This window comes from Myotis brandtii, unplaced genomic scaffold, assembly GCF_000412655.1.
Source record: "Myotis brandtii unplaced genomic scaffold, ASM41265v1 scaffold297, whole genome shotgun sequence".
Taxonomy (NCBI): Eukaryota; Metazoa; Chordata; class Mammalia; order Chiroptera; family Vespertilionidae; genus Myotis; species Myotis brandtii.
The window spans coordinates 681,194-708,713 of NW_005361351.1; the positions used below are offsets into that span (position 1 = coordinate 681,194).

The following is a 27,520-nucleotide window of genomic DNA, read 5'->3' on the forward strand; positions in this document are numbered from 1 at the left end:
GGACCAAGAGAGGTTGGCCAGCCAGCCCTGTCCCCGATCAGGGTGAGGGGGCCTATTGGGGGTGGGTCCGGCCCGGGGGGAGGGGCCACGGGTGGTTGGAGGGGGCCAATCGGGACCCCAATCAGGCCAGTTGGCCGCTGCAGTGTGCATCATAGTGACTAGTCATTCCGGTTGCTGGGCTTTTATATATATAGATATTTATAAATATACATTTTCAAATATATGACCCCATAAACTGTGGTCTGCAAATATGTTCACATTTTCTGAATACATGTATTTTTGGTATAACCAAAATATCCAGATGTATGGAATTATGCATACTGTAATGAGAATTTGCTATGCAAGGGTTGAAAACTTTTGACAATATTGCATTGCCTACCATGCAATGTCACATCCAAACTTTTGTATCATTTCACCTAAATTCTTTTTTCTTCTTTAAAACTAATTTTGAAATATTTATACACTTATAGATGCCTTCTTTTCTCTTAAATATTTCTGTGTCCTTAAAAAAGGACATTTCCTTATAAAACCACAAAACAATGACCAAAATCAAGAAATTAACAATGATATAACACAATTAATTTACCTACAGACCTTATTCTGCCAAATGTCTCACTAAGGTCCTTTATAACGAAAGAAAAACATTTTGTAGTCCAGGGTCCTATCCAGGATGAAACACTATATTTAGGTATGTCTGTTTAGTCTCCTTCAAGCAGGAACAGTCTTTGTCCTTCTTTAAAGACCTTGATATTTTTTTAATACAAATCATTTATTTTGCAGAATGTCTCAATCCTGGTATATCTGTTTCCTCCTGATTAGAGTGGCAGGAATACCACAAAAATGATATGCGTTATTCATGTGTTTCCTGATGTGATGTACTGAACTGTTAATTCCATTCCTGATGACGATAACTTAACCACTTAGTTAAGATGGTATCTGCAGTTTTTTCTTTCCATTGTAAAACCTCTATTTTCCCCTTTGTAATTATTTAGTAAGTTGTGGGGAAATACTGTGAGGTAAGTAAATACCATCAAACTTTCACCTACTATTTTAAGCATCCACTGATTGTGATGTTGCCAATGATGATTTTCTAATTCCATCATTCTGTCTATACTTATTAGTTGTACTCTATAGTGAGGAAGAACTTTCTCATTTATTTATTTACAGAATACTTACTTTATTCTATGGGTTATAATCTCTCTCTCCTTAAAAAAGGCCAATAGAAAAAAAAAAGAATTTTGATAGCACACTAGTTTTCCTCTTATATTTCAATTAAACTATATACACCTATCAATCGTTTTCAGTACAAATTAAGACCAAATTAAAAAAGATTTCATAAAAAATTTCAGAAATGCTCTTCATTATTCTCCAGAAGAAAATACTATAATGTAAATACATAGAAGCTACTCTATTTAATACTACAGTAGTCTAGAAAACTCAACGTGAATATTAGAAAATCAGATACTGCAAATCTTAATAAAGACTTGGTAATATAATTAAGTGGTTATAATTTGCTGTATCTGCTCTAGGCAAATCATTTTTGGGGGGGTGGGGGGTGGGAGTCTAACTTCTAGTACCAAATCATTCTCCTATGTATATATTAAAATACTAAAATTTAAAAACGGAGTTGTCAAAGATTATAAAACAAATTTATTTAAGGCCAAGGTTAGAATTTAGATATGAATTTAGGTCTCCTGTATCATGGTCCTAGATGCTCTATACATCTGACCAAAAGTACTGTAATCCAACACCAAGTACAATTGCTGTATTTCACACCAGTGCCAACAAGCAAGAACTCAAAATGAGAATTTAAAAAAGTATATAAGCAGTAGTAAAGAATACAAATTCAGTACTTACAGCTGGATGGGAACCACTGTACCATAAGAGGACCAAAGAGTTATGTCACACAGCAGACAGCCTTTAATAATTAATTTCCCATTCCATGGGGAGATGAGAACTTTAAGAAATGAGGGTAAGAAAAAAGCAAATTATTTTACTTATGAACAATACATTTACTTAAAAAAACCTAAAAGAACCAATTAAATAATTCCTTACCATTTTCACTGAGCTCAAGTCTAGGGGGGGGAAAAAAAAAGCAATTTTATAAGAGCCAAGAAAACAAATACAGTAAAACAAAACATGTACAGAATTACTTACAAGCTTTTATGAGCTGGTGCCGCCATCTTTTTAGGTTCCTTGTACTGAAAAGCTACAATTACGTAAGGATGAATCTGTCTAGGTCGCTCAATAACAGTGGTACCTGAAAGCTCATACAAGTAATACTAAAAGAAAAAGAATTATAATCAGGGTAACACTATAGTATTCTGTATGCACCAAGTTGATCTCAACCCACCCAGTACTGAAACTTAAGACATTAGAGGCAGAAATGTATCTTAGAAATGATTTATACCTGACTCAGTTCAAAGGCGCGAAAATGACTCGTCTTGTGAGAAACCTTGTTAGTATTTGCAGCCACATGGCAATCATAGCCAGAAGATGGGCTAATATAGTTAGTTGTATAATTCTCAGACACAAACTTGACTTTTCCCTAGAATAAAAATATTAAGACTAATCAGATGTTTTCAAATAGCAGTAATCTTATTCTAGGATTCATTTATAAGTAGCTTAATAAAGATTTCTATGTATTTCAACTGTTAACTGTGTTAAGCATTAGAAGTATGGTTCTTAGAAAATAATCTTTAAGGCCAACAATAGTTTTAATTATCCATGAACCCCTTAAAATTGCATTTAAAAATCAGGTATGTTTGGGCATCTTTCTGAGGCAGAAGTCCGTTTCTTTTATCACAATATCAAAGGAATACAAATTTAAGAGAACCACCCCCCCCCACTTTTTTGTTAATCCTCACCAAAGGATATTTTTTTTAGACAGAGTGGAAGAGAGGGAGGAAGAGAGAGAGAGAAGGGAGGAGGGAGAGAGGAAGAGAGGGAGAGAGAAAGAGCGAGAGAGTGTGAGAGAGAAACATTGATGTGAGAGGAACACATAGATCAATTAATTGGTTGACCTCCGGGCTGGGGACCAAGCCTGCAACCAAGATATGTGCCCTTGACCTGAATCAAACTCAGGACCCTTTGGTTCTTGGCTGACTCTCTACCACTGAGCCAAACTGGCTAGGGCAAGAGAACCATTTCTTTAAAATAAAAATTATATATCTTACCAAATAGATTGATTATTCAATGACTATAACATAAAAGATGACAAATGAAATCTAAAATTTCAAAAGATGAGTTTTCAAACTGAGTATTAAGTTATCAATTGTAAATTACAGACCAAGATATATCTATTACATCAGGACCCAGAAATTCACCAAGTAGCAAATATATACAAGTGCTTAGCAGACCACTGGCCCGGACTAGTCAATAGTATTTCCCATTATAGACTTGTCTTCATCAAGGTTACATGTCTTCCAGAAAAAGAAGAAAAAAAGCAGTCAAGTTTTTTTATTTCATATCATGAAATAGCATGATTTTAAAAGCTGTTTTAACAACATGATGATATAGATAGGAAAAATAAAAATATACTAAATATATACCAAAATGAGGATGAGATTACAAATTTTATTTTTATTTTTACAAGAAGAATTTAATTATTTAAAAGATGTTTTGTTTTGTTTTTGCTGTTAAGATCCTGCCTCTTTATTTATAGGACCACGAAAGGCAATTCTCTGGTCAAAGAAGCCAAAGAATGTAAACAGTAAGGAGGGCTGAGAACATGTACGCAAAAACTAAACAGCAATATCCACCAAACAGAGAGGGGATACAGGGGCATAAACCAATGGCAGGCAATCTGACATAAATAAAAAACCAAACATTTGTTATCTGAGCTGACAGGTACACTATCTACAGCAGAATTACGGTACTTATTGAGCAAGAGAGGGAAAACTAAGAAAGGAAAAGCAGTGATGTGTGCCAGTGCAACACTAATTTTCCTCTAGTTCTTGGGGACAAAATTTTGAAATACAACATATTTACACTCTTTTAAAAATAAATCAGTTGTTAGATTTATAACCAAAGAACTCAGAAAGCTAAAACAAAAGCAAAAACAAAAAGACCACAGAATATGTCTTCAAAAAATCTACCAACCTATAAAATCAGCACTTTCCTACTACTTGAATGAAAATTCTAATTGCAAGATTCATTCATATTGAACTATTAAAGGGTATTTAAGAATTTCGAGATCATCAAGTTATAGGTGCCACATAAAGATGTAAACAAGGTCTGGATGTTTTAGGGATAAAGAAAATAAAGATTTCTTATTGTGACAATTTAAATCAGACAATAAATGTTTTCTAAATTCATCTCTTTTAACTGTAAGCACACTGTTTTACAAGCAGCTACCTGTTTTCTGTTATTTAATGTCTAAAAAGTGGCATTGTGGCCAGGCTGGTGTGGCTCAGTGATTGAGCCTCGACCTATGAACCAAGAGATCACAGTTCGATTCCCAGTCACATGCCTGGGTTGCGGGCTCAATCCCTAGTGGGGTGTGCAGGAGGCAGCCAGTCAATGATTCTGTCTCATCATTGATGTTCCTCTCTCTCTCCCTCTCCCTTCCTCTTTGAAATCATTTTTTTTTATAAGTGGCATTGTGGGACAGGAGTGAGAGGAAGACTTCACTGAGTACTGTGAAGTCTTTAAAGGTTGTTTTTTTTAAAAATGTAGATCATATATTAAATAAACAAAAAATCTTTGTCTTTAAAGGAAAGCAGAAATAGCAATTTCATTTTCTGATTTAGAATAGCTGTCTTTGGTGAGGAGTATGTCTAGCAAATGATCTGCAAAGAACATTATCACAGACTGATAACCTTTACTTTTAAAAAGAAAAATTATACTGAAGTACACATAGGCCTTACCTTAATTAGATTACAAATTATAATATAACCAGACTTTCCATGATACCATGGTCTTGCATGAAGACAGTCTGAGTATTTGGAAATGTATACACCTATAAGAGCATAAAATATAGATTAATTTACACTTTTAAAATATTGTTTACACATATACAATTCCAATGTAGGTCTACCCGTAGCTGAACAAGACAAAAGATAAATAAAAGTCAACATTAAAAACTGTTTTGAAACTGCTTACTTAAAAAAAAACACACACCTTTTTAAGTTATTCTAAAGGTATAGAAACATTAGAGCTAAGTAAGACAAAACATATGTAATTGATAACCAATTTTCAATTAGAGTCCCAATAATGAAAAAGAAAGTGTCACACATTTTTGGAAAATTCTGTTTGTTTTTTCTCCATGTAATCATCCAGTAAAACGATCCATGGTAATCTGATTCTCAAGTTATTTTATTAGTAAGTATAGTAACCCCACCTTATCTACAGAGGATACTTTCCAAGACTCCCAGTGGATGCCTGAAACCGTGTACAGTACTGTACCTATATACTGTTTTTTCCTGTACATATATACTTACTAGAGGCCCGGTGCAGGGATTTGTGCACCAGTGGGGTCCCTCGGCCTGTCCTGCACCCTCTCGGAATCCGGGACCCCTTGGGGGATGTTAAGACTGCCTGTTTCGGCCTGGTCTGCGGGGATTGGGCTGAAACTGGCAGTCGGACATTCCTCAAGTAGTAGTGCACGAATGGCAAGGGCCGGGGAGTAGTCCGAGCGTGGGCTGGGCATTGCGCTGCTCCTACTCATCCCCGCCCCGCTGCTGCACCTGCCGCTGCCACCACCGCCCCTCAGTAGCGCTGCCTTGAAGGTGGAAGAGGCTTGCGCTGTGGCAGCTGACTTGCCAGCCGTGAGCCATGCGTCTGGCACCCGCCAGTCAGCTGAGCGGTGCTCCTGCTGTGGGGGCGCACTGACCACCAGGGGCAGCTCCTGCATTGAGCGTCTGTCCCCTGGTTCTCAGTGTGCGTCATAGCGACTGGTCAACTGGTCGTTCGGGTGTTTAGTCATTTGGTCACTTAGACTTTTATATATATAGATGATAAAGTTTAACGTACAAATTAGGCACAGTTAAGAGATGAACAACAATAACTGATAATACAATAGAACAATGATAACAATCCTATCTAATAAAGAGGGAATATGCAAATGCTCCGTGGTGCTGGGCCAGGGCAGGGGACCTCAGGCCTCAACCCTGCCCCGGGGCTGGGCTGGCGGACCTCAGGTCGCACCCCCGGCCCGGCAGGGCTTGACAGGGGACCTCACGCTGCACCCCCCCACCAGGCGATGCTTGACGAGGGATCTCAGACTGCGCCCCCTGCCTGGCGGGGCTTGATGGGGGATCTCAGGCCGAATCCCCTGCCCAGCAGGGCTTAACGGGGGACCTCAGGCCACGCCCCCTGCCCTGGCACCAGGCCAGGGAACCTAGGTCTGTGCACCGAGCCCCGGCGCCAGGCCAGGGGACCTGATGGTACACTGGATAACCTGAAGCTGCGCCCCCCTGCCCAATGGGGCTTGATGCAGGACCTGAGACTGCGCCCCCCACCCTGCGGGGCTTGGCGGGGGACCTGAGGCTGCGCTCCCCACCTGACGCCAGGACAGGGGACCTGAGGCTGCGCCCCGTGCCTGGCGGGGCTTGACAAGGGTGGGGCCAGTCAGGTCTGGATTTCGCCCAATGGGGGTGGGGTCAGCTGGGTCTGGGTCTGGGTCTCGCGTGATTTTGAGGCGCCACGGGTGGGCAGGGACTTGACTCTGGGTCCCACGGCGCACCCCAGACTCTGACAGGAGGAAGATTTTCATATACACTTTACTAATTTTCTTTCATCTTTGACATGTCTATTATAGAGAAAGGGCAAATAGCAATATTAAAATATTTCCTCTAATTAATCCCCTTTTAATGTGCACGAATTTCGTGCACCAAACCACTAGTTTATTATAATAAAGATTATGTAAATGTGGTCTTTCTGCTCTCCAAATATCTTCTTGCACAGCCACACCTTGTTTTATTGCTCTTTGCTACATTATGCTTCACAGATATTGTACTTTTTACAAATTGAAGGTTTGTGGCAACCCTCCATTGAACAGAATGTTTTTTTTTTAAAGTGTGTTATTTATTTATTTATTTATTTTTAATTTCAGAGAGGAAGGGGGAGGAAAGAATAGAAACATCAATGACAGGAGAGAATCACTGATTGGCTGTCTCCTGCACACCTCACACTGGGGATTGAGTCCGCAATCTGGGCATGTGCCTTGACTGGGTATTGAACCGTGACCTCCTGGTTCATAGGTTAATGCTCAATCACTGGGCCATGCAGGCTGGGCCAAAATCTTAAAAAAAATAAAAAAAATGTTTTTATTGATTTCAGAAAGAGGAAGGGAGAGGAAGAGAGATAGAAACATAAATAATGAGAACCATTGATCAGCTGTCTCCTGCATGCCCCCTACTGGGGATCAAGCCTGCAACCTGCACAGGAATCAAACCATGACCCCCTGGTTCATGGGTCAATGCTCAAGCACTAAGCACTAGCTGGGCTGAACAAAATCTTTTGATGCCACTTTCCCAACAGCACATGCTCTCCTGGGGTCTCTGTGTCACACTTTGGCTAATTCTTATGAAACAAAGTGGGGCAAAAGGAGGTTTACAGTTATACATGAATGCACAGAGAGTTTATTCTTGTATTATTATATTATTTTCTATACAAACAACTGTAAACCTACTTTTACCCCACCCTATATTTCAAACTTTATTATTACATTTGTTGTTTATCTGTGATCAGTGATAGTTGATATTACTATTGTAATTGTGTTAGGGCACCATACACCATGCCCATATAACACAGTGAACTTGATAAATGTGTGTGTTCTGACTGCTCCACTAGCCAGCCATTCCCCATTTTTCTCCCTCTCTCCTCAGGCCTCCCTGTTCCCTGACACAACAATATTGAAATTAGGCCAATAATCCCATAATGGCTTCTAAGTTTTCATATGAAAGGAAGAGTCACACATCTCTCACTTTAAATCAAAAGCTAGAAATGATTAAGCTGAGGAGGCATGTCAAAAGCAAAGATAGGCCTCTCACACCAAACAATTTGCCAAGCTGTGAATGCATGAGAAAAGTTACTGAAGAAAATTAAAAATGAAACTCCAGCCCAGTCAGCATGGCTCAGTAGATTGAATGTCATCCCATGTACCAAAAGGATGCTGGTTTGATTCCCGGTCAGGGCATATGGCTGGGCTGCAGGCTCGATCCCCAGTAGGGGGCGTGCAAGAGGCAACCTATCAATGTTTCTCTATCATGGATGTATCTATCTTCTCCCCCTCTTCCTCCTCCCCCCTAAAAAAACAAACAAACACAAGAAACAAAAAACACCAACAATACAAATGTATTACAAATTATATATATACTAGAGGCCTGTTGCACGAAGAGATTCGTGCAATAGGCCTTCCCTTCCCTTGGCTGCTGGCACTGGTTTGCCTCTGGCACCCGGGACCCAGGCCTTCGCTCTGGCTGGGCTCCGGCCAGAGCCGGCCCCGGAGCCATTAAGCTTCGCTGCTCCAGCCCCGGGGCCATCAGGCTTCGCTCCGCTGCTTGGAGCCTAGGTATGCAAATTAACCACCATCTTTGTTGGGTTAATTTGCATGCTCCCCTGATTGGCTGGTTAGCATAGCGAAGGTACGGTCAATTTACATGTTTGTCTATTATTAGGTAAGAGATATATATATATACACATACACTATACTCCAGTGAACACACAAAAGATAAGAAAGTGAATTAGCCTTATTGATGATATAGAGAAAGTTTTAGTGGTCTAGGTAGAAGATCAAACCAGTCACAACGTTCCCTTAAGCCAAAGCAAGACCCTAACTTTCTTCAATTCTATGAAGGTTGAGAGAGATGAGGAGGCTGCAGAAAAGTTGGGCTAGCAGAGGTTGGTTCATGAGTTTTAAGAAAGAAACTGTTTCCTTAACATAAAAGTGTAAGGTGAGCCCTAGCTGGTTTCCTCAGTGGTTAGAGCGTGTGGCCTGAAGGGCTTTGGTTTGATTCAGGTTAACAGCACATACCTTAGTCACAGGCTCAATCCTCAGCCCCAGATCAGGGCACGTTCAGGAGGGAAGCAATTGATGTGTCTCTCTCACATCAATGTTTCTCTCTCTGTCTCTCCCTCTCCCTTTCATTCTCTCTAAAAATCAATGGAAAAAAATATCCCCTGGTGAGGATTAACAACAAAAACAACTAAAAGTGCAAGATGAAGCAGGAAGCACTGATGAAGAAGTTGCAGCAAGTTGTACAGAAGATCTAGCAAAGATAATTAACAATGGTGGCTACACTAAATAACAGAGTTTTAATGTAGATGAAAGAGCCTTATATTGGAGAAAGATGCCATCTAGGACTTTCATAGCAAGAGAATAGAAGGCAATGCTTGGCTTCAAAACTTCAAAGGACAGGTTGATTGTCTTGCTAGGGGTTAATGCAGCTGGTGACTTTAAGTTGAAGCCAAAGCTCATTTATCATTCTGAAAATCATAGTGCCCTTAAGAATTATGCTAAATCTACTCTTCCTGTGCTCTATAACTGGAACAACAATGCCTGGAAAACAGTTTAAAACATGTTTTACTGAATATTTTAAGCTCACTATTGAGACATACTGCTCAGAAAAAAAGATTCCTTTCCAAATATCACTGCTTATTGACAATATACCTGTCACCAAAAGCTCTGACGGAAACGTACCATGAGATTATTATTTTCATGCCTGCTAACACAACACCCATTCTGCAGATCATGGACCAAAGAGTAATTTCACCTTTCAAATATTCTTAACAAATATATTTTGTAGCTTTGTAAGTTAGGTACTGGAGCTGAGTTGTCCAATAGAACTTTTTGAAAAGATGGGGGGAAAAAGAAATACATTTGTAAGGCTATAGCTGCCATAAATAGTGATTCCTTTTGATAGATCTGGGCAAAATAAATTAATAGCCTCTGGAAAGGATTCACCATTCTAGATGCCATTAAAAACTTCTGTGGTACATGGCAAAAAGTCAGAATATCAACATTAACAGGAGTTTGAAAGAATTTTATTGGAATCCTCTTGGATGACTTGAGTTCAAGACTTCAGTGGAGGAAGTAACTGCAGATGTGAAAACAGCTAGTGAACTAGAATAGAAATAGAACCTGAATCGCTGCAATCTCATGATAAAACTTTAACAGATAAGTTGCTTCTTATGGATGAGAAAAGAGAGCAATTTTAAAAAAATATATTGTTATTGATTTCAGAGAGGAAGGGTGAGGCAGAGAGAAAGAAACATCAATGATGAGAGAGAATAATTCATTGCCGCTTCCTGCCCGCTGCCTATTAGGGGTCAAGCTTGCAATCTGGGCATGTGCCATGACTAAAATGGATTCCATTCTTGGTAAAGATGTTGATAAAACAGTGGCTAGGATTGAAAGGATTGATTTCAATTTTGAAAGAAGTTCTACAGTGGGTAAAATGCTATCAAACAGGATTGCATACTACACAGAAATTGTTTGTGAGAAGAAAAATCAATCTATGTGGCAAACTTTATTGCTGTCTTGAGAAACTGCCACAGCCACCCCAACCTTTGGTACCAACCACCCTGCTCAGTTAGTAGCCACCATCGAGACAAGACTCTCCATCAGCAAAAAGATTACAACTGCTTAAGACTTAGATGATGGTTATTATTTTTTAGCAATAAAGTATTTTATTTTATTTTACTTTTTTTGTTTAATATATTTTATTGATTTTTTTTTACAGAGAGGGAGAGGGATAGAAAGTTAGAAACATCGATGAGAGAGAAACATCAATCGGCTGCCTCCTGCACACCCCCTACTGGGGATGTGCCCGCAACCAAGGTACATGCCCTTGACCGGAATCGAACCCGGGACCCTTCAGTCCGCAGGCCGACGCTCTATCCACTGAGCCAAACCGGTCAGGGCTGCAATAAAGTATTTTAAAATTAAGACATATACATTGTTTTTTAGACAGTGCTATTGCACATTTAATAAACTATAACATATCTTTTACATGTACTGGGAAACAAAAAAAATTTATGACTTGCTTTATTGAGATATTCTCTGGAACCAAATCTGTCTCCAAGGTATGGCATTACTCACCCTTCTTCTTGTGATACAATGGTGGAACCATTCCATAAACAAGATGGCTATCACCCATACTTTATGATTATGTTGCCAGAACATAGGCAGATAATTTTTCTGTTTTTGAAAGCGTGTGGGGTTCTTGGTTCTGCACACCATACCTGGCTTTATCACAGGCCCTGCAGCATTACCACATCATACTAGAGTTAATCTGTCCTTTCATGTTTTATACCGTGGTGCCTACTTTGCATTTTTATAAATGTGGGTCCTATTGGGCATCTTCTTCTAGACAAGTCTGGTTTCATCAAAACTGAAGGTTTGCTTTGGATGGTATACTTTTCCTTAATCAACTTCTTCCATTTTTCTGGAAATGTGGCAGCAGATCCTTCACAGGCTAATGTAGCCTCTTCAGTAATTTTTAAAAATTTCAGTCCAAACCTATTCTTGAATCAGTGTAACCATTCCTTACTTGCAGTAAATGGCTTGGTGCCACTCATTTCAGGGGGTCCCTTGCTAAAGTCTTCATATAGGCTAAATGCTTTCTTGCACAAGACAGTCCCATCGATTGGAACACGTTTTCTGTTCATGTCTCCCACCCACAACTTTAATGCTTTTTTTATCTTAAGCACTTACGCACTGCCTATAACTTTTGCAGTTTGAGGTGTGACAGAAAAACTAGCACTAATTGTTTTGTCCCTTTTCACAATTTCACAGATAGAATATTTGTTCTTATCATAGATTTTAGTAACCTCAGCATATAACTTTTTTCTTTATTAAATCAAGAACTTTCATCTTCTCACTTAAAGGCAGCATTTTAGGGCTTCTCTTTGGTATATCTGAATTGCTGATATCACTACTCTTAGCTTTGGGGCCATTATTAAGTCAAATAAGGGTTACCTGAACACAAACATGATATCATGACAGTTGATCTAATAACTGAAAGGGCTACAAAGTGACTAATGGGCGGGGAGCATATACAGTGTGGAGATGCTGGACAAAGTGACGATACACGTCATGGGTGGGATGGCACAAAATTTCGTCATGCTGCTCAGAATGATGCAATTTAAAACTTAGGAATTGCTTATTTCTAGAATTTCTCATTTGACAGCAGGTAATGGAAATCACGGAAAAGTGAAACTGCAGTAAGGGGGACTATTATACTCTTATTTAATAACATGTACCAAGGTTTACTATATGGTACGTCTGTGCTAGGCAGCTGTGATACAAAGGGAAATAAAGTAAGGTCCCTGTCTTCAAGCAGCTTATTCTGCTAAACTGTAAATTCTAGTAAAACAGGGGTTATATTTGTTTTGTTCACCATTGTACTTACATCATAGCTCAAAATGTAGTATGTACTTAATTATTTATCAGACATATTAGAGGCCCAGCATATTGAAAAGAAATTAGAAGGTGGCCTAGGCAAGACGGGCTGGACATGCCCTGGATCCAACCTCTCGCGGTCCCTCCCTGGCCGGCCGCAACTGGGGCAGCACCGACGCTTAAAGGGTGTCTGTGGACTGAGCGAGGTTCTTCTGGCAGGTGGGGTCCCTCGGCCTGGCCTGTGGGGATTGGGCCAAAACCTACAGTCCAACATCCCCCGAAGGGTCCCAGAGTGCAAGAGGGCACTCTGCAAAGTTGCTATTGCTCGGCAGCTCCTGCATTGAGTGTCTGCCCCCTGGTGGTCAGTGAGCATCACAGCTGGTCAAATGGCTGAACAGTCGGATGGTTGCTTAGACTTTTATATATACAGATATCACATCTGAGGACACACAGAAGTAGAACTAATTAAGTAATTAAATCTGCCTGAGAAAGGAGTTCTTTTCTTTTTTAATTTATTTGTTTATTGGTAATATATTTCCATTGATTTCAGAGAGGAAGGGAGAGGGAGAGAGAGGTAGAAACATCAAAGATGAGAGAGAATCATTGATCGGCTGCCTTCTGCATGCTCCCTACTGGGGATCAAGGCCGCAACCTGGGCATGTGCCCTTGGCTGGAATTGAATCCAGGACCCTTCAGTATGCAGGCCGATGCTCTATCCACTGAGCCAGACCAGTTAGGGCGAGAAAGGAGTTCTTTAGACAGAGAGAGGAAAACAATTCTAGGTAGAGAACAGAGTGAACAAAAGTATGAAAGCATAAAAAATCATAAATTGTTTATAACAGTAGGCCAGTGTTGAAAGCAGGAGAGAAAGTGGTGAAAGCTGAGGTTGAAAAGAAAGCTTGAAACTATATAGTAAATATCCTATCTAATAATAGAGAAACATGGTAATTAGCCGTAACTTTGCTACCCTTCCCATTGGCTAATCAGCGAGATATGCAAATTAACTGCCAGCCAAGATGGCGGCCGGCAGCCAGGCAGCTGAAGTGAACATGAGGCTTGCTTGCTCCAGTGACGGAGGAAGCCAAGGTTCCCCGCCTGCCGCCGCCTGGCTCTGAGCTCCTGAAGCAACAGCTCCAAAACCTACAATGTTTCAATTATAGAAGCTAAAAGATGGCGGCTAATTTGCATATACCAGTTGCGAGGGAAGACTGAGGACAACATGGAGGCCAAGCGGTACAGAAGGGAGCTAAGTAGAGGCCTCGAGGACAGAAACGGAGCCAAGGCTGCGGAGGTGGGAGGTGGGAGGTGGGAGGGAAAACCCAGCCATAGCAGCTGCGAGCCGGAGGGGCAGCGGCTTGGAGGGGAAGGGGCAGCGCCTGGGAGCGGGAGGGGAAACACGCCACAGAGCCTGGGAGCGGGAGGGGAAACCCAGCAGGAGTGGCTGGGAGCAGGAGGGGAAACCCAGCAGGAGCGCCTGGGAGGAGGGGAAACCTGCCACAGCGCCTGGGAGCGGGAGGGAAAATGCAGCAGGAGTGCCTGGGAGAGGGAGGGGAAACCTAGCAGGAGTGGCTGGGAGCGGGAGGGGAAACCCAGCAGGAGTGGCTGGGAGCGGGAAGGGAAACCTATCAATGTATCTATCTTCTCCCCCTCTCCCTCCTCCCCCCTAAAAAAACAAACACAAGAAACAAAAAACACCAACAATAAAAATGTATTACAAATTATATATATACTAGAGGCCTGTTGCACTAGAGCCTGGGAGGGGGTGGGGAAACCCGTCAGGGGTGGCTGGGAGCGGGAGGGGAAACCCAGCAGGAGTGGCTGGGAGCGGGAGGGGAAACCCAGCAGGAGGGGCTGGGGGCGGGAAAGGAAACCTATCAATGGATCTATTTTCTCCCCCTCTCCCTCCTCCCCCCTAAAAAAACAAACACAAGAAACAAAAAACACCAACAATAAAAATGTATTACAAATTATATATATACTAGAGGCCTGTTGCACTAGAGCCTGGGAGGGGGTGGGGAAACCCGTCAGGAGTGGCTGGGAGCGGGAGGGGAAACCCAGCAGGAGCGGCTGGGAGCGGAAGGGGAAACACAGCCGCAGCAGCTTGGAGTAGGAGAGAAGCCCGCCTCAGCGGGTTTCGCTCCCCTCTGCTTTGCTCCAGCCGCTGGAAGCCCTATTCTTGCAGGAATCTTCCTGCAACGGGCCTCTAGTTTTTGTATAATAGCTTAGACTTTATTTTGTAGGCAATAGATACTGATCAAATCTGAGTCTCTAAAGGAGAGAGACAAGAACTAAACCAAAAAGAAAAACAATTATAGGAGTTGAGAAAGGAGAGATGGATCCCCCCAAGGCAGCAGAGCAGCAGTGAGGAGGAGGAGGAAAGGACAGATTTCAGAGATATTCCTGAATGTAGATCTCACACTTGAAATGTAAAAGACAATGGTGAGAACACTTTGATATAATCAAAGAATAACGAACTAGTGGTCAGAAGTTTAGGTTCCAGTTCCAAGTTTTCCATTTACTAATAACAACCATGTGACTGAGGAGTATGTTACTGAAGAGGGAGGTGGCCTCGGAACACAGATACATAAACCACAGGGTTCTCAAGAAGAGAAAGAACAACAGCCTCTTAAAATTATATAACACTACTTTAATATAAAGTACTAGAGGCCTGGTGGCCCGGTCTGCACCCTCTCCAATCTGGGACACCGCGGGGGACATCCCCCTCACAATCCGGGACTGCTGGCTGCTAACCGCTCACCTGCCTCCTGCCTGATTGCCTCCCTGCTGGCCTGATTGACTCCTAACTGCTGCCCTGACGGCCCAATTGCCACAAACTGGCCTCCCCTGCCAGCCCGATCACCCCCAACTGCCCTCCCCTGCAGGCCTGATCACCCCCAACTGCCCTCCCCTGGTGGCCTGGTCACCCCCAACTGCCCTCCCCTGCAGGCCTGATCGCCCCCAACTGCCCTCCCCTCCTGGCCTGGTTGCCCCCAAATGCCCTTCCCTGCCGGCCATCTATGGCAGCCATCTTGTGACAATGTGAGGGCGTTGTGCGAGGGCACGAGGACCACCTAGGCTTTTATTAGTATAGATTACTATTACACACAGAACAACCCACTTCAACTTGAGCCCAAAACTATAAAATACACAGAGGCAGTGGTGCAATTTTATTAGCACCAGTATATGTGTTTAAGAAGAATGTGTATTTGTTAGGAATCTACAGCTTCCACTCAACCACCCTAGAAGCCAGCCTCTCAAAAATCATCAATAAAACCATGGGATTGTAGAAAAATGGCCTTACTTTTTAGTGATGTAAGCTGAGGTATTTACTTGTAATTTACTTTCAAATTCTTCAGCAAAAAAACCCAAAAAAAACAAAACAAAAAAACACCCAAAAACCCAAACAAACAAACAAACCAAAAAAACAAGCAACAAAAACCCAAAATTTTTTTTAGGAAAGGAAGGGAATGATGCAAAACATCTGTTAGACATACATGATGGGTATATTATACCATGCTCTCTTCTATGGTAGCATCCTATCTAATAATAGACAAACAGGGTAATTGACTGTACCTTCACTACGCCTCCCATTGGCTAATCAGTGTGATATGCAAATTAACTGCCAACAAAGATGGCGGTTAATTTGCATACGTAGGCTCCAAGTGGTGGAGCGAAGACTGAAGGTGAGCCGGAGGAGCGAAGACGGAAGACGGAAGGTGGCTCCGGCCGGGGCCACGATGATGGAAGAAGGAAGACAGAAGGTGGCTCTGGCCGAGGCCGAGAAGACGGAAGACGGAAGGCGGCTCTGGCCAGAGCGAAGACCTGGGTCCCGGGTGCCGGAGGAAAACCGGTGCCCGCAGCCAGGAGAAGGGAAGGCCTATTGCACAAATCTCTTCGTGCAACAGGCCTCTAGTCTATATATATAAAGAGCCAGGGTCCCTAACGACCAAAGGCTCGACATAACACCAGAAGTCAGAGCTGGGTTGCCGTGGCAACCCAGCACTGACTGCAGCCGGTGCTGGGGCAGCGACCCAGCACTGACTGCCAAGGGGGCTATGGATTAGGCCCGGAGAGAGGCCTGCAGAGAGAGAGGCAGGGTCTGATATGCAGCCTCAGTTGTAGCTGTTAATCAGCCGTTGCCTCTCTTTTTCTCTGGGCTTCACCAGCAGTTGCGCCTCTGTTTCTCTCCAGGCCTCTGTGGGGCTGCTGATCAGCTCCGCCTCTTTGATCAGGTCCAGAGATAGGCCCAGAGACAATGACTGGCATAGAAACCGACCAATCAGAACCAAATCTGGGTGAAGTACCAGGAGCCAATGGCTGCCTAGGAGGCGGAGCTTTTGACACTGACTGGCATAGAAACGGACCAATCAGAACCAAATCTGGGTGAACTATAAAGGCAGAACCTAAGGTAGGGGCTGAGGAGGGATTTAAAGGGCAACAGCTGTTTGGTGTAAGGTGTAAGAAAGCGGTTCAAGTTTTTAATGACCGCTTTGGCAGTATAGTGCATATGGCTGGCTATCAGTCCAGATATAGGGATTATGTGTTTTTGTTTGCCAAGAGCATCTCCTCCTGCTGAAAAAGGCTCCCCCCGCCATTTAAGCAACCCTATCCTATATAATCTATCTATACTAATAAAAGGGTAATATGCTAATTAGACTGGGTCAACTGGCCATCTTCCGGACGTCTGACTTCCTTTCGGACAAAGCCATGGTGGTCGGGGCTGAGGCAGAGGCAGTTAGGGGTGATCAGGCCGGCAGGGGAGGGCAGTTAGGGGCAATGAGGCAGGCAGAGGCAGTTAAGGGCGATCAGGCCAGCAGGGGAGGGTAGTTAGGGGTGAGATCAGGCCGTTAGGGAGGAGCGTTGGGGGCGAGATCAGGCTGGCAGGGGAGGTCAGTTGGGGGGCGAGATCAGGTCAGCAAGAGAGGGCAGTTAGGGGTAATCAGGTAGGCAGGCAGAGGCAGCTAGGGGCGATCAGGCAGGCAGGCAAAGGCAGTTAGGGGTGATCGGGCAGGGAGGCAGGTGAGCGGTTAGAAGCCAGCAGTCCCAGATTGCAAGAGAGATGTCCGACCGCTGGTTTAGGTCCGATCCCTGTGGGACATCCCCCAAGGGGTCCCCAGATTGGAGAGGGTGCAGGCTGGGCTGAGAAAACCCCCCTCCCCCTGTGCACGAATTTCGTGCATCGGGCCACTAGTTTTTCATAAAGGAAAGAAGGAGGGGTGTGTGTGAAAAAGAATAGGCAAGAAGAAAGAGGTTTTATGTACCATAAAGTGCCACTGGGTTATGAATTTATGCCCTTTCATGTCTTTTAGAAGAGCTGAATGTAAGTTTTAAAAAATTTTGTTTTAGACAGTTACCACATGACCCAGCAATTTTACTCCTAGGTATATAACTGAGAAATGAAAACACACACCTATACAAAACTTGTCATGAATATACACAGAACTTTTTATAATAGCCAAAAGGTGGAAACAACCAAATGTCCATCAACTGATGGATTAAAAAAACATGGTATAACCATACAATGAAATATTATTCAGCCAAAAAGGGAATAAAGTACTGGTACATGTACAACATGGATGAACCCCAAAGGACACTAAGCTAAGTAAAAGAAAAAAAGTCTCAAAAGATCATATATGACTCCATTTATATACACTATCTGGAATAGGCAAATTCACTAGGCAAGAAGTAGATTAGAGACTACCTGGACTAACGGTAGCTAACAGGTGCAGGACTTCTTTTTAGGGTGATAAAAACAGTCTAAAATTGTGCTGTTGGCTGCACTAAAAAACATGGAATCGTACATTTTAAATGGATGTATTATCTGGTATGTTAATTTTATCTCAAAAAAGATATTTTTAAAAAAAAAATCAGCAGGAATCTAGCCATGAAGCCCAATCATCTTTCTCAGTCTGGATTCTGTAGCACCTGATACAGCTATATATCCCCCCACTTAGATCATTCTGTTTTCTGTAAAACTCTACCTTCTGATTCTTCATCCATTATACTGTTCTTGACTGCTCCTCCTTCTACACCTTCCCCATCCTCCCCTTCCCTCAGTCCCATTCGATTCAAAAGTTCTGTTCTTTGCCATTTTTTCCTTCTATATTGTTCTATGTAACATTATGTTTGGCTTCAACTAACACCAACCCCCACCACCTTGACCTGAAATCTCCATTTCTAATTCCTTTTCCAATTATTCTTACCACCACTACGATATCTTCCAGAAATGCTTATAAAAATATCATTATTTTTCAAATTCAACTCATAAAAGTAGTAGTGTCCAATTACTGAGAGTTTATTAGGTTTGTGCTGTTTTCAGTACTTTACAGAATCTCATGTATTTTCACAAGAAATCTAGAAGACAGTTTTACCTATCCTATATAATAAAAGGGTAATATGCAAATTGACCGAATGGGGGAACGACCGGTTGCTATGATGTGCACTGTCCATCAGGGGACAGACGCTCAATGCAGGAGCCAGGCTCACGGCTGGTGAGTGCAGTGATGGTGAGCCTTTCCCCCCTCTGCAGTAGCGCTAAGGATGTCCAACTGACATCCCCTGAGGGCTTCTGGACTGTGAAAGGGCACAGGACCCCCCCCCCCCAGTGCACGAATGTCGTGCACCAGGCCTCTAGTCTTATATATGATAAAATTGAAACTTAAAGAAATTTAGTGCTAATTTACATTCTCAATCATACGATTTACCTCTTTTATCAGCTTCCAACCAATCTTCTCCCCTTCTGTGTCTCTTTTCTATCAGTAATATCACTGTAGTGTAAGTTTAAATCTTTATTTCCTTTCTCTTACTCCTCACATTCCATAGTTGCCAAGTTTAATTAGTTCTATATATTCTCTATTCCTATTGCCATTATGATAGCATAGAAGAGAGCCTCACTAATCTGTACGACTATAATAATCTCTGGGCACTAAAAGATACTTTCAGTATCTTTTCTAGTCCAACCAACTTTTATAAACAAATTCTGATCATGTAACTTCTATTGGAAAACTTTAGGCTCAAAGCTCATTTATATGATACAGTCTATCCTAAAGATTATTATTTATCATTAATGAAACTGGCTTTTAATGTGGGTATCTTATGAAATAAACTATACCCTACTTCATTTTGTAAAAGAAGAAATTCTTTTTTCTTACCTTTTGCTGGGTCACCCAGAGTGGTAATAGCACTGCTGCCAATACAAAGTCCACGCCGACATACTAATTTTGCCTTTAAACAAAAGACAGTACTTCACTTATCACATTCGTCTTGGGAGAGGTAATGAATGAACACTGTAATCTATAGGCTTTCAAATAAATATAAAATCTTTACACTATACATATTTATGGCACAAGGCAAGTTTATGTAAGGCTACCGCATCTGGTTAATAGTTCAAATTTTTTCATGAAAGCCACCATTTCTGTTAACAAAAATGTCACCAGCAAAACCAAATTAAACAAGATCACAGGTAAGTCCTTTCTTAAAGTTTTCTTTTTCAAATATAGCTTTGGAAATGTTTTACTCCCAAATGTGTTTTGTAGTACGAATCCATAGCACATCTTATTTGGAAGTAGTTGATTAAATAAAATATCCTGGTATTACTATAATATCTTTATATTATATACTAATATTAAACATTCTGTAAGCAAACCTACCATTGTTTTTAAAAAAACCATTAACCCTACTAAAACATCACCTTTGTATGATGTTAAAATTATATCAAGGTGCCAAACACATCTTTGGGACATACCCTGCACACAGTTTCCTTCTCCCACAAGTCAGGTAAAAGCAACAATATGGATGTTCAATCTTCAAAGATGGGAATGAAATAATTCCAACTAACTAGAATGCTGAAAGTGTCCATTTTACCTCCAAAACTATATCATTTAAACCTGAAAAACCTCCATAAAGAATAGAAAATATCTATGTAAACAATGATACATAATGGAGAAATAGCCATTCATTCCATTAAAAGGCATTACTGTTACCTAAGAAACCTGTATTAATCCAAATCTGACCAGTTTACAAATGTATTTAAGATAAAACTAAAATAGACCTATAAAAAGTTGCAGAAATCAAATCTCTTTCATAACTAGCTTCACTGTAATTTACATTGCTACCAAACTAAGTAACAAAAAAGGCTGATGAACTGTTAATCTTATAATACTTACTTAAAGTAAAAAGCCAATACTTAAGTTTAATAATTTATTTTGTACATTAATTCACAAATTTAATTTTATACTACCTAATTCCCTTACCTGATTTTCACTTTCAAACAGAAGAAACCCGTAAGTTTCTTGAAGTTCTTCCTGAGTGTAGTTACTCGCTTTTTTTTCTTGGTAAAAAGTTTTGTACTATATAAAGAGAGAATAACCAAATGGTATAAACATGTTATTTTGCCTTGCAAGTTAATTTTAAAAAATGTATCATCTGAATTGCTCCTGCTAAAAGACTAATAAAATTTATTTTTCTATTCTTTAGATTATTACCTTCCAAGTGACTGTTTCCAAGAGTCTTTTATCTAATTTGAAAAGAGCTTAAAAGAACTAGGCTTATATACCCCAAATGATGGTTCTTTAAAGCTAAAATAAAACTAACACACAGACACAGTGTGTACCAAGCACCTCACCTCATTTAAGAAAATGTCATTTTTCACCAAAGTCACTTGACTGTATTGAAAACCATGCTCAGATGCAGAGTCCAAGTAAGAAGTATGGAGAATTGAAACTGCCCTCTGGAAGAGAGAGTCTGAACTCAAGGACACTGTCTCAAAAACTGTAAAACACAAACAAAAATAATGCAACTGTTTAAGATAACCAAAGGAAGGGATTAAAAGTGATACACTAAATACTTTATCTATTTCCTTCCTATATAACTGAGACTTTTACCATGTGTTTTGGCGATCATATCTTAATTTAAAAGACCTCTCACATGAAGAAAATAATCTAAATGAATTACAATTTAGGGTGAATTATTTTCAATACAAGAGTAAAATGTACCCTGCCAGATCCCTTATGGCTGTGGTTTAGGCTGGATGTTATAACGTACTGTTAAGTTGGTGGTCAGCAATCACTCAGACCAATGTTTCACATCTTTATGATTTTTTAAACCTATGTCATTATTTTGATAAATTTACCCTTTCTGTCTTCTCATCAAATCCCCACGTACATCTGTTGGGCTCTTTTTAAGGAGCCTACTATTGCACACTCAGCAAACACATTAGAAATCATTGTATCTTTGGGGTTTCCTCACAAGCTGAGATATGTCTATTGAACAGCTTATGGTTTGTATTATAAAATCATTTTTTCATTTTACAAAAATAAAACTTTATTACTTTTTTAAAGTGCTATTTTCAAACCATATTCATGTGCTATCCACCATATTCTGATATGCCCTTCCCATGAGAGGCATGTTTCCTAATTGAGAGTTGCTGACTCAACCTAGTATTTCCCTTGATGTGAGCCTTTGTGCCTTTTGATTTTACAAGTCTTTAGCAAGAACTGAACCTAATAACTTCTCATAATATTTAACCATTTGATTTTTTTACTCCTTTCTATTTATATCTTCTCTACTTTCTTTAACAAGGCTGGGAAGGAGTATACAAACTGATAATTTATAAATAAGAGAGAGCATGGAATAATTTATATGGCACTGTTAGGTTTTAGTCATATAGTACAAATAAATACATTAATGCAGCTTCCTACTTTTACCAGAACTCTGCAAGTTACAGTTCAAAAGTTAAAGGAAAAAAAGCATATTGTTATTATTATTATTAAAAAATATGTTTTTACTGATTTCAGAGAGGAAAGGAGAGGGAGAGAGCGATAGAAACATTAATGATGAGCGAGAACCATTGATCGGCTGCCTCCAGCATGCCCCCACTGGAGATCGAGCCCACAACCCAGGCATATGCCCTTGACTGGAATCAAACACGCGACCCTTCAGTCCACAGGCTGACACTCTATCCACTGAGCTAAGCCAGCTAGGGCAAAAGAATATTATTTAAAATTAAATTATTAACAACAAGTAAGAAAAAAAGAAACTAGACTATCACAGAAATGAAAACAAACATTTCAGTGAAATTAATTTGGACTAAACTGTCCTAGCACTTCAATTATAAAGTTAGCTTAAAATGCTTTATAAACAAAACTTCCTAGTACAAACAATGAAAGATTGTAAACAGCAAGGAAGGAAAGAAGAGAGGATGAAACACTTAAGAATATTCTGAAGTGGTATATCTGATCCATATCAATTCTGTTTTACTTTTTCTCAGTTTCACTTTCTCCTTCACTATCAGTATAATAGTGCTATACAAAATAAAGATATTCTAAAGAGATTAAAATAGTAAAACACCCATGATAATAAAAATTATGGCTTTCTAAAGCTGTATTACTTAAACTAGGAGGTCTATGCATTTGCAAATTCATCTTACAAAAGCTTAAATATAAACCAGAATTCGTTTAAAAATTATAAATTTGGAAACCTGTATTGAATATTTTAAAAAAGCAATATAATATAAAAAATGTAACTACTTTGAGGCTCAATATTAGAGAATATATTGCTTCCAGTGACAGAAACAAAAGTTATCAATGCTTTGAAAATGAACTTTCTATGACTATCAATTTCTCTAAATTCTACAAGATGTTAATAAATAGGCACGTTTTAAGTTTCATAAGTACTGAATACTACTGTATCCCTATTTTTGAGTGTTAAAACACAATAAACCGAAAACTGTAAAAGCAGTGCAATTGAAAAAAAACCACACCTAACAGTGTTTCCCAAATACATGCAGTCAGAGAACACTTTATACCAGTGAGCAGAGTATTGTTCCCAATAAAGCTATTAATAAAGATGATTTAAAATAAAAAAGAAAATAAAATAAGTAAAAACAACAACAAAAAATGTAAAGATACAAAAAAAGGAGAAACAAGTAGGAAATAAATTACTTTGTGCTTATATATTTTTATTTCTAAAACTATTTCTTTTTAGTTAAAAATGCTCCCCTTTAGGTCAGCATCTTCCAAACAGCAATATATATACAAAAGTAATTCTTTTATGGTTAAAAGGGAAAGCATGTCAAAAGCCATGGTGTTGAAAATCACAGTAAATCTTCAATCTTTCATGACTTCATAAATTACTTCAATTATACTCAAGAAAGCACGAGTTTCCTACTCTATATATAAGATAGTTGAGAATTTTATTGAGGAATTATTTAACAGTATCTCTCCTTACATAATATACTTTCGTTTAAGAATCTAACATATAAAACATTATAAGCGGTAAATTAATGGTCTCATTTTTTGCTAAGCAATACACATTATTTATACATTCAAGGTTGTAAGAATATTAGGAGAATGAAGAGGGGACTACTGCACAAAGAAACCTAATACATCTAAAAAAGTAACTTGAAAAGTACTTGCCTATAATGTAGAAAAAGTGTCCCTAGGGCTTAAGCGACCAATAGCGAGCACATGGAGAAAATTTAAGTTCAATCATAATGGCTCTGGAAATTGAGTTAATATGCTTTCCTGTTGCAATGGGCTTTGGACACATTACTCTGCTATTTGTGGATTCAATCTAAAATGTTAACTCAAGCTTGACACAAGGTAGGATCTGTTCAAAGTACCCTGCATTAATCTCCCCTTTCTCAAAATCCATTAGAGATACTGAGTATCTGGTTTTGGGCACTTTTTTTTTTTTTTAACTTCTAATAAAAGGGATCTGAAAATGATAAACCGATTTCTGATGGTATATCACAGGTATATTTTTCATTCTATAAGCATCTGGTCTGACATCAATTAATGAGATGAACTAATGCCAACAACTCAGGTGTCCCAAAACTCTGACAAAAATCAGCCACTTCTACGTCTTCCCAGAACTTTCATTACCACATCTCCTGTCTGTGCATTAAACAACAGCACTTATCAATAAGAGAAATGCTCAGATATAATATCTGACATTAAAGATCCTTATCAGTATCCCCTATAGACAGATTGCAAACTACACCTCCTAATACTATCTATGCCTATATACTTTAAGTCTAAGCAGGCCATTTGATAGTTGTTGAAGGAATAGCCTACCCCTTAATCATCTAATTCTAAATGTATTACCTTTACTTTTAATATACTAAAGAATTGCCAGTTTAAGATAAATACAACTTTTTAGAGCACAATTTAGTAGGACCTAACAAAAACTTAAAAATGTGCGTATCGAATAACCATTCCATTTATGAGAATCAACTCCTCAGAAACACTAGAGTAAGTACACAGTATATATGTACAAGGGTGTTTCATGCACCAGAATCCATAATAGCAAAAACACCGGAGATAATATAAAATTGCCATCAACAGGGAAACACAATGCATTCACTAAGTAAAATAAACTTGCATATACTGGCATATAAAGATATCTATTATATACTACGGAGTAAATAACATGCATTATATAATGTCATTTTGATTAAAAACAAAACAAAACAACATTCCAAATTATGTGTTTGAAAGTATACAGATAAAAATCTAGAAAGATGGGAAACCAATTTGTTAACAGTGTTTAAACCAATGGTTATTGAGAGTGAGAAATGGTTAAAATGGGAATTTACATTTTTTACTTTATACATACTTCTACAAATTTAGTTTTTTCCTATGTAAGCATATATTACTTCTAAGATATCTTAATTCAGAATCAAGTAAAATACATCATAATTAAAAAATACAAATGAGGAGTATGACAATTTTCCTACAATTTAAAAATTTAATCAATCACTTATCAGTTATGGACTAATGATTTAAAGAAATTTGTAGTTATTGAAAATTATAAATTTTTAAAGTTCTTTCATATGATTAAAATTAAAATTTAAAAAGTTATACTGGTCTACTTTGAATTTATTAGTAATAACTTATTGCATTTAGTTTAATACCCACTGTTTTCTGATATGAACCCTGTCCTGGTCTTCTCTAAGAGAGAATGTAGCTGGGAGGGTGGTCTTAATTCATTTTCACCAAGTATACCCCCAGAGTTCTTGACATAGTCCTGTTTTCTGTTAATGCCATAGATGCTAAAATGAAAAAAGAAAAAATTATATCGTAAATTGAGTAGTTCGATTTACAGCATATCTACTATATAAACAAATAATTACTGGCATCTAATTTGCATTAGGTACAATTCTGTAATGGTTACCTCCTATGACAACTCTACAGAACTAAGGGCTAAAGTTGCTATATAAGCAGTAACACAGATAAAATGAAATGCTTTTCCTTCAAAATATTTTTTTAAGTTTTAAAGAAAATTTTGTCCACAGAAATAAATTATGCTAATAAAATCCCTTTTGCCTCTCTGGGGAAAAAAGCCTTCAAAATGAAGAGATTATAGAATCACATTTATATTCTACTGGTTGAAAATGGCAAAATCAAATAGAACACAAATAAAATATCTCCCCACACAAATATCTCCCCTAACAAAAACTTATAAATGTGCATATCAAATAACTATTCCATTTCTAAGAATCAACTCCTCAGAAATACTAGTGTCAGTGCACAGGACATATGTACAAGGGTGTTCCATGCACCAGAATCCATAATAGCAAAAACACTGGCAAAGTCATAAATTAGTCATATGATTCATCGATTCATTAAACACAATTATTAGTGACAATTATTACATACCCAATATTAGAAAAAGTCTCTACAATGAAAACTATTAGACTAGAAAGAAACTAAGCCTGTAAAGAAACTAAGTACTATAAATGTGTAGGAGAATCTAGAACACAATATAGTGAGTACATAATGGTACAAACAACTAATTTCATTGATATGTTAAGAAAGGTTTCAGAAAGGCAGAGATACTTGAAATCTGAATAAGTACTAAAAACAATAAGCCAAAGAAGGGCATAGTGTATATGTTTTCTAGGCAATGGAACAAATCCAGAGGTAGAAACAAGATACATGTAAGGAACAGCAAGTTGTTTTTTATTTGAGGAATTCAATATGCTTTACAAAAAGCAATTTAAAATCACATGTATCGTTATGTAATTTTACACTTTCCCCCCTTGCAAAAGTATTTGAGTCAGAATTGTGTGGATATGAATAGTTTTAAGAAACAGTAGCAATATGATGATATTCATTCATTAAGCAAGTAGATTATATGAAGGGAGAATTAAATTGGGAATCAGGATACCAGGATTCTACTGCAGGCCTATCATTAACTTGTTCTGACACCTTCCTGTGATATTACTGACTGCCTTCCCAATAATAATGCCCCTTTTTCTTCCCTTCTCCCAAACAAGCAATTTTGGTTAGGTATTGGGTGATCCAAAGCTTCAGGAAAGGCTTGGAAGCAGGGTGTGTGTGCATATCCCAAATAATCTAAGCTCATTATGGTAATTTCATTCTCTTTGGTTAGTGATTGTTTTAGGAATAAACATGTGACTCAACTCTGGCCAAGACTCTACAAAGAGAATTCTGGAAAAGGTTTCTTACAAAAGAACAGGAGGAAAAGGTGCACTCTTCCTGACTCCATCCTTTTCTAGCCTTAAGGCTTTATCTGAAGATGGGTTTATTGTCTGAACTCCCAGCACCCAAGATTAGATTGAGCAGCCAACACAATGTTGATGGAACCAAAAAGAAGGAAGTCCTAGAACTGTTGAATGAACAGGAGCTGCCTTGCCTCTGAATCTCTTGACATGTAAAATTAGAGGCCCGATGCACGAAATTCATGCAAGAGTAGACCTTCCTTCCCCTGGCAGCCAGCACCAGCTTCCCTTTGGCACCTGGGACCTGGGCTTCCCTTGCAGCCCTGGCTTTGTCTTGAAGGATGTCCAGTCTACTTAGTATATTACGCTTTTATCATTATAGATTATAAATTATACTGATTGTTTAAGTCATTTTGATTGGCAGCTGAAAGCACACTATGAACCTTGTTAAATTATTTGTTCTAAGACCTCATCTACACTAATAAAAGAGAAACATGGTAATTGGCGTACGACCGCTACCCTTTTCATTGGCTAATCAGTGAGTATATGCAAATTAACTGTCAGCCAAGATGGAGGCCGGCAGCCAGGCACTGAAGCAAACAGGGAGGCTTGCTTGCTTCAGTGACTGCGGACTCCAACGTTCCCCACCTAACTTGCCAGCCTCTCAGTTGCAACTCTAAGCAACTATATACTATGTTGCAAATAAGAAG

General features: G+C 39.3%; 1 protein-coding gene across 2 annotated transcripts in view; it reads right to left on the bottom strand.

The window, feature by feature from the left end:
- FAM208B (family with sequence similarity 208, member B) overlaps positions 1-27,520 on the bottom strand; it is a 99,823-nt gene that overhangs the window by 43,957 nt on the left and 28,346 nt on the right. For both annotated transcript variants that reach the window (XM_005869506.2, XM_014542293.1), the window contains exons 2-10: positions 25,264-25,397; positions 20,970-21,115; positions 20,599-20,694; positions 19,498-19,570; positions 4,869-4,960; positions 2,411-2,548; positions 2,158-2,282; positions 2,056-2,075; positions 1,858-1,957 (exon numbers count right to left, since the gene is read on the bottom strand). In XM_005869506.2, coding sequence (XP_005869568.1) covers positions 1,858-1,957; positions 2,056-2,075; positions 2,158-2,282; positions 2,411-2,548; positions 4,869-4,960; positions 19,498-19,570; positions 20,599-20,694; positions 20,970-21,115; positions 25,264-25,397 — 924 coding nt within the window. The remainder of the gene's footprint in view (positions 1-1,857; positions 1,958-2,055; positions 2,076-2,157; positions 2,283-2,410; positions 2,549-4,868; positions 4,961-19,497; positions 19,571-20,598; positions 20,695-20,969; positions 21,116-25,263; positions 25,398-27,520) is intronic.